Source organism: Phyllobates terribilis, unplaced genomic scaffold, assembly GCF_046119375.1.
Source record: "Phyllobates terribilis strain yellow unplaced genomic scaffold, ASM4611937v1 Scaffold_1__5_contigs__length_1240528914, whole genome shotgun sequence".
Taxonomy (NCBI): Eukaryota; Metazoa; Chordata; class Amphibia; order Anura; family Dendrobatidae; genus Phyllobates; species Phyllobates terribilis.
Window position 1 is genome coordinate 785362834 of NW_027362761.1, and position 6000 is coordinate 785368833.

At 46.2% G+C, this 6000-nt stretch overlaps 1 protein-coding gene across 5 annotated transcripts in view; it reads right to left on the minus strand.

Moving 5' to 3' along the window:
- HNRNPD (heterogeneous nuclear ribonucleoprotein D) overlaps positions 1-3016 on the minus strand; it is a 28016-nt gene extending 25000 nt beyond the window's left edge. For 4 of the 5 annotated variants that reach the window (XR_012246958.1, XR_012246955.1, XM_073637015.1 and 1 more), the window contains exon 1: positions 2761-3016. Coding sequence is in view for 3 of the 5 variants with exons in the window: in XM_073637015.1 (XP_073493116.1) it covers positions 2761-2882 (122 nt within the window). In the remaining 2 variants the exon portion in view is untranslated. The remainder of the gene's footprint in view (positions 1-2760) is intronic. The other variant, XM_073637014.1, reaches the window with a different exon arrangement.
- Between the last annotated feature and the right edge of the window lie 2984 nt (positions 3017-6000).

Genomic DNA, 6000 nt, shown 5'->3' on the forward strand with positions numbered 1-6000 from the left:
AGAATAATTAAGGCTACTGGCATACAGACTGATTGTCCTGTGTATGTATAAGTGCACACTGTGCTTTTGGCTACTGGCAGGCACAAATGCTCATGTGATATATGTCTGACAGTGGTCACCATTTCTATGTATTCTATGGCAGTCAGTCACCATAGACACCTATTGCAAACCACGTATACTGTAACAAAGCACAGTCTGTGAAGTTGAATGAATGGTGTGCAGACACATTCTGGCCTCCATATGGTGAATGAGGGCCTAAGGCATCGGTAAAGCAGACTAGGAGAGCCTCTCCCATGTAATAGGTTAGCACTTTCTGCATATTTTACTTTAGAGGTCACCCTGCTAAACTTAAAAGGGATGAAATAGGCAGTAAAAGTCACCCAAAAGAATTGACATGCTGCAGATTTAAATGTTGACACCGCAGATCGGTTTGTGTAGAAGAGATTTGGTAAAATGTCATCGCCTTTACTGATACCCTTATACAATGCAGCATTATATGGTATGTTCACACCTTACAAAAGTGCCAAATTATCAAAAATTACTGTAAGATATTTTCCAAAATGCTTTGGTTTTACCTTGAATTTGGTAAACTGGTGCTAAAAACATAGCACTATTGGAGGGTGTGAACATACCCCAATAGATGCAGCATTATTACTTCTAAGACTTGTATAATGAACGTATGGCGAGTGCAGGTAAGACTGGCACTACCATAGGGGGCTCAGCAATTGTTAGTATGGAGTTTCCTTGCCTCTCCTCGGGCAGGCAATGCGCTTGCCCGCTTTATGGAGGCATTGGAGCACTCACCGTTAGTGGGGTACGGCATGGCATGTCAACAGTCGCTGAATGTATCTAAGGCTATGTGCCCACGTTGCGGAAATGAAGCAGAAAATTTCTGCTTCATTTCCGCATGTCCTCTCCTGGAAAAACGCATGCGGAATTCCGCACGCGTTTATCGCACGTTTTTCACGCGTTTTCGACATGCGGAATTGCCTTGCGTTTTTTCATGCATTGAATAAGGCAATTCCGCATGCAGAAACGCAAAATTAATGAACATGCTGCGGATTTTTGAACGCAGCATAAACGCTGCGGAAAAATCCGCAGCATGGGCATAGAACTTGCGGATTCTCATTGGGGACCATGGGGTGCGGATTAACAAGCGTTTTACAAGCGTTTACGATGCGGAAAATCCGCATCAAAAACGCTTGTAATCCGCAACGTGGGCACACAGCCCAAGAGCTAGATTAATTTCCTTGCGTTAGCTGAAGGGCGAGTTACCGGATTCAGCTGTCGGGCATCATCTAATTTTATCTCATAAAGTGGGCACCAGAGGAGGAAGTTTACTGACTGGTTCTCAAAGCCTTTTCATAACTTTTGGTAATTATTGATCCTTTTAGAGATCAAAGATAGGTCAGTGAAATGCCATTTGTACCCACTAGACTGGTAAATCCAAAAGCAAAATACACCCGGAATGATTGGAGATGATGGATCTATTACAACCCGTTTTATTGTCTTCTACTCACTCACAAAAGGTCCATTAGGTTCCCTGTGTAACCAGAGAACAGACCCCGGTACAGTACATGCAAGTGAAAAAGGGCAACACTAGCGTTACCAGAGCTGAGGGTCCACCGCTGCTGGAAGGGGGGATCCATTTGTCACCTGTGCACAGAATATGCTAGAAATGCTACATTTATGGGGGGCCTGACTGCCGAGATGCATGTCTTGGACAGGATGACCCTTGTCTGCCATTTCCCCCAGCCGCAAGGTAATGCCTGCTACTGCATTCAAACACCTCTTAGGCCCTGTTCACATCTGCTTGTCGGCTCCGTTTAGAACAAATACAGAATCAGGGGCACCACTGAGGTATATGGGGTCTGTCTGGTTTCTTTTTTTGGTGTCACGTTTTTGCAGAAGGGAAACAGCTGGAAGTAAACAATGAACGTAGCCACACGGGGCACCTCAGTCCCATCGGATACGGAGGACCTACCCCGAGGGTTACACTAGCCGATGGGGGGGCGGTAAATGGCACTGAACAGCTGCGTAATCAGTATCCTGTATACACTGCATGATTACCAGGAAACAGGCATTCCTAAGAAAGCTCAAGTATCAGCCAATGGGAATGTCACATTAGGATAGATTATATTATATGACCGGACAACCCCACTGACTTATTGGCTCTTAGTGAAACGTGATGGGATCGGATCATGCACAATAAGCAGACAGAGTATATCCAGCGAACCCATAGAGCAGCTGAAAACCACATGCAGATAGAATCTGCAATAGTTTTCCGATACAGTAATGACGGCGAGGCCGAAACGTGGATATTACAGGTCTCATCTTTGAGAAGTGATCCCTTCTGTACTATGGCTACGCTCACACCCCTTCTGGTGCATACATCAGATTCAGGGGTCCTCCTGGTGATAAGTGGGGATCTGATCCCCCCCCCCCCCACACACACCTACCTACCTATCTTATGGATAGGCCACTTCTTTCAACTACAAGACCCCTAGAGGTCATAACCTTGGTGAGAGGTATGTCTGGTGGGGGCATCAGAGGGGGATTTGTAAAAAGGACTAACAGTGTGTGTATGGGGAGATATATATATATATATATATACACACACACACGCCACCAATGTATGTATATACATATACACACACTAGCTAATGCAGGTGGTGCAGATAACGGGCAGCGATGCCCACCCTGGTGTCTCGGTCCCTGGCACCTATGGGGGCGGCCAGCCGTCTGTAGTCAGCAGCTCACCCCTCGTCTTCCTCGGTCTTGCCGGAGTTCATGCTCAGCCCCTCGCCGGCCCCGCTGCCCTCGGCTTCGCTGGCAGAGGCCTCCATCATGGTCTCCTCCTGCATCTCGTCTTCCCCCAACATCTCCGGTTATCAACAATAGCGAGGAAAGAGCAGCAGCAAAGCCAGAGACGAGTAATGGCGGATTCCTGGCCGTGCCACTCCCCCGCTACTCATGGCACCGCCTTCCCGCGCAGTAATGGCGGCGACACGGCTTGAAATGGCCGCCGGGAGACGGCTGCGTCCTGTCACAGCTGCGCGCTGTCTGCGACACTTTGCAGTGTTACCATAGAGACGGCACGACCATAGTATACCTGTGTACCATCAGAATATATATATATCTAATGGATTTATTCCTTCTCCAGTCACAATAACTCGTGTATCTGTAGAGGCAGCCTGTGTGTTCTGTGCCAGTTCTCACCAGATCACATTCGCTGCCATTACACGGTGTCGGTGGGTTTTGTGCCCCCTCATTTTCATTGGCCCTGCAATGTGTGTGATCCACTGGAGAAAATAATGGGGGTCCATGGGATAGCAGGGGTCCAAGCAGTCACCAAGGGATCTCCAACCTGTGCCTCGGGGCTGTCCGCCAGCCTGGGGTGGGGGTCTCCAGATGGTGACTTGTGAGCAGCCCCCCACAGAAGAGCAAACCTGGAGGCAAATCCTGGCCTTGGGGTGGAGAGGGAACGGAAAGGACACTCCAGCCTTTTTTTACCGTCACAACTGGTTAGGTATCAGTAAGGCCTCATTCACACGTCCGTGTTGCATCAGTTTTTTTCACAGCTATCACATGTAACCATTATAACCTATGCTGCTATGCGCCTTGAATTTTGCTTGTGTGTCGCCGCGTCATTACTAGCAGGCACTGCGCACTGCACGCTGCCATGTCTGGTAAAGAGACGGCCATCTAACCGCGCCAGCGGCCCTGCACAGCCACATGGAAGAGGAGCTGGATGGGACACAGGCCGGGGCCAGTGAACGAGGCTTATTGTCGACTTCCCTAATCCCCATATTAAAGGGAACCTGTCACATACTATCTACACTGCCCCCATTGCTTTGTTAGTGATCACTAACAAGCTTTTTTAATTAAAATCGGTGGTAGTATAATGATGTTATAACATTATATACACTTTGTCCTACCTGCTCGTTCAGTCATAGGGGTGTGATTCTCACATTCAGTCACTGCTGGGGCCGCCTATGTATTTGAATATTGCTCCCGGCAAGCGCTATTATTGTGGGGCGCATTTGTACATGCCCGGCTGCTGGTCCCACGCATGCGCAGTGAGGCTGTGTGATTATCAGCCTCACTGCGCACTCCCAGGGAACAGAGGGTCATAGCGCATGGCAGTGAAGCTGATAATCACACAGCCTCACTGCCCAGGCGCGGTGTGTATATTGGCGAGCCGCAGTTGCGCAGTGTGTATATTGGCCAGCCACGCTTGCCCAGTGTGTATATTGGCCAGCCGCACTTGCGCAGTGTGTCATGGCCAGCCGCGCTTGCCCAGTGTGTACAGGGTTGTCCAAAAGTAGGTGGACAGAAAGTGTAATAAGGTTATGAATGGGGAGATTTATCAAACATGGTGTAAAGTGAAACTGGCTCAGTTGCCCTTAGCAACCAATCAGATTCCACTTTTCATTCCTCACAGACTGTTTGGAAAATAAAAGATGGAATCTGATTGGTTGCTAAGGGCAACTGAGCCAGTTTCACAGATCTAGTTTTCACAGATAGATCTCCCCCAAATCTGTTTTCTTTTCAGATAATTCAGATAACACATAATGGCAAATAATTTAAATACAGATCAAAGAAAATGGATTTTAACAGAGTATTGGAAATCTCAAAATGCTGAAACCGTTAGAGCAAATTGGGTTGAAACATTTGGTACTCAAGCCCCAAAGAGACAAACCATTTACCGCATTCGTGACAAATTCAATGCCACTGGCTCAATTCTTAATGCTCCAAAAACTGGTCGACCCAAACAGTCTGTATAGAAGATAATAAACAACTTGTTGCTGAAACATTTGTTCAGAGTCCAAAAAAGTCCACCAGAAGAGCCTCTGTGGAATTGGGAATTTCATGAGCTTCTATCATGCGAATCCTGAAATCTATTGGGTGGAAAGCTTATCGTCCACGTCTAACTCATGGTTTATTGATGGATGATCCAGACAGGCGGCTGCAATTTAGTGAGATTATGCTTAACGAAATTGAAGAAAATCCAGTAATTTTAGATAACATTATGTGGAGTGATGAAGCTTCTTTCAAATTCTCCGGCCATAGTAACAGACATAATTGTATTTACTGGTATAATGAGAACATGCATTTAACATTAGAGCAACAACTAAATGAGCCTGGTGTCAATGTTTGGGGTGGTATTTCAAGTTTTGGTGTTTTAGGACCAATATTTTTTGATGGAACAGTCACAGGAGATAAGTATCTCGAAATTCTAACAAATCAAGTTGTTCCCCAGTTACAGCCACAGCCTAATTCAAATTACCTTTATTTCCAACAAGATGGGGCCCCTCCACATTATTCAAGAGTAGTCCGCGAGTATCTTGATGAAATATTTCCTAATAAATGGATTGGCCGAAGAGGCCCACTTGATTGGCCAGCACGTTCACCAGACTTGACCCCAATGGATTTTTTCTTTTGGGGAGTACTAAAGGACAAAGTTTATAGTCGAAAACCAAAGTGTCAGTGATTTGAAAAATTACATAAGAGATGCATTTCAAGAAATTAATACCCAAAGAGACTTGTGCAAAAAAGTTTGTCGAAGCGTAAGAGGCAGACTTCAAAGCTGTGCAAATTGTAATGGAAAACAGTTTGAGCACCTGCGTTGATAAAATTTAAGGGCTTTTGTATTATTTTTCAGAATAAAATTTAATTGTCAATGTTATTCTTGTGTTAGTAAATATAATTTTATAAATAAATCAAAATGTTATTATTTTCTGTCTACCTACTTTTGGACCACCCTGTATATTGGCCAGCTACGCTTGTGCAGTGTGTCATGCCCATTCGCACTTGCCCACTGTGTATAGTGGCCAGCCGCACTTGCGCAGTGTGTCATGGCCAGCCGCTCTTGCCCAGTGTGTATATTGGCAAGCCGCGCTCGTGCAGTGTGTATATTGGCCAGCAGTGCTTGCGCAGTGTATCATGGCCAGCTGCGCTTGTATATTGGCCAGCCGTGCATGCGCAGCTCCCAGATCA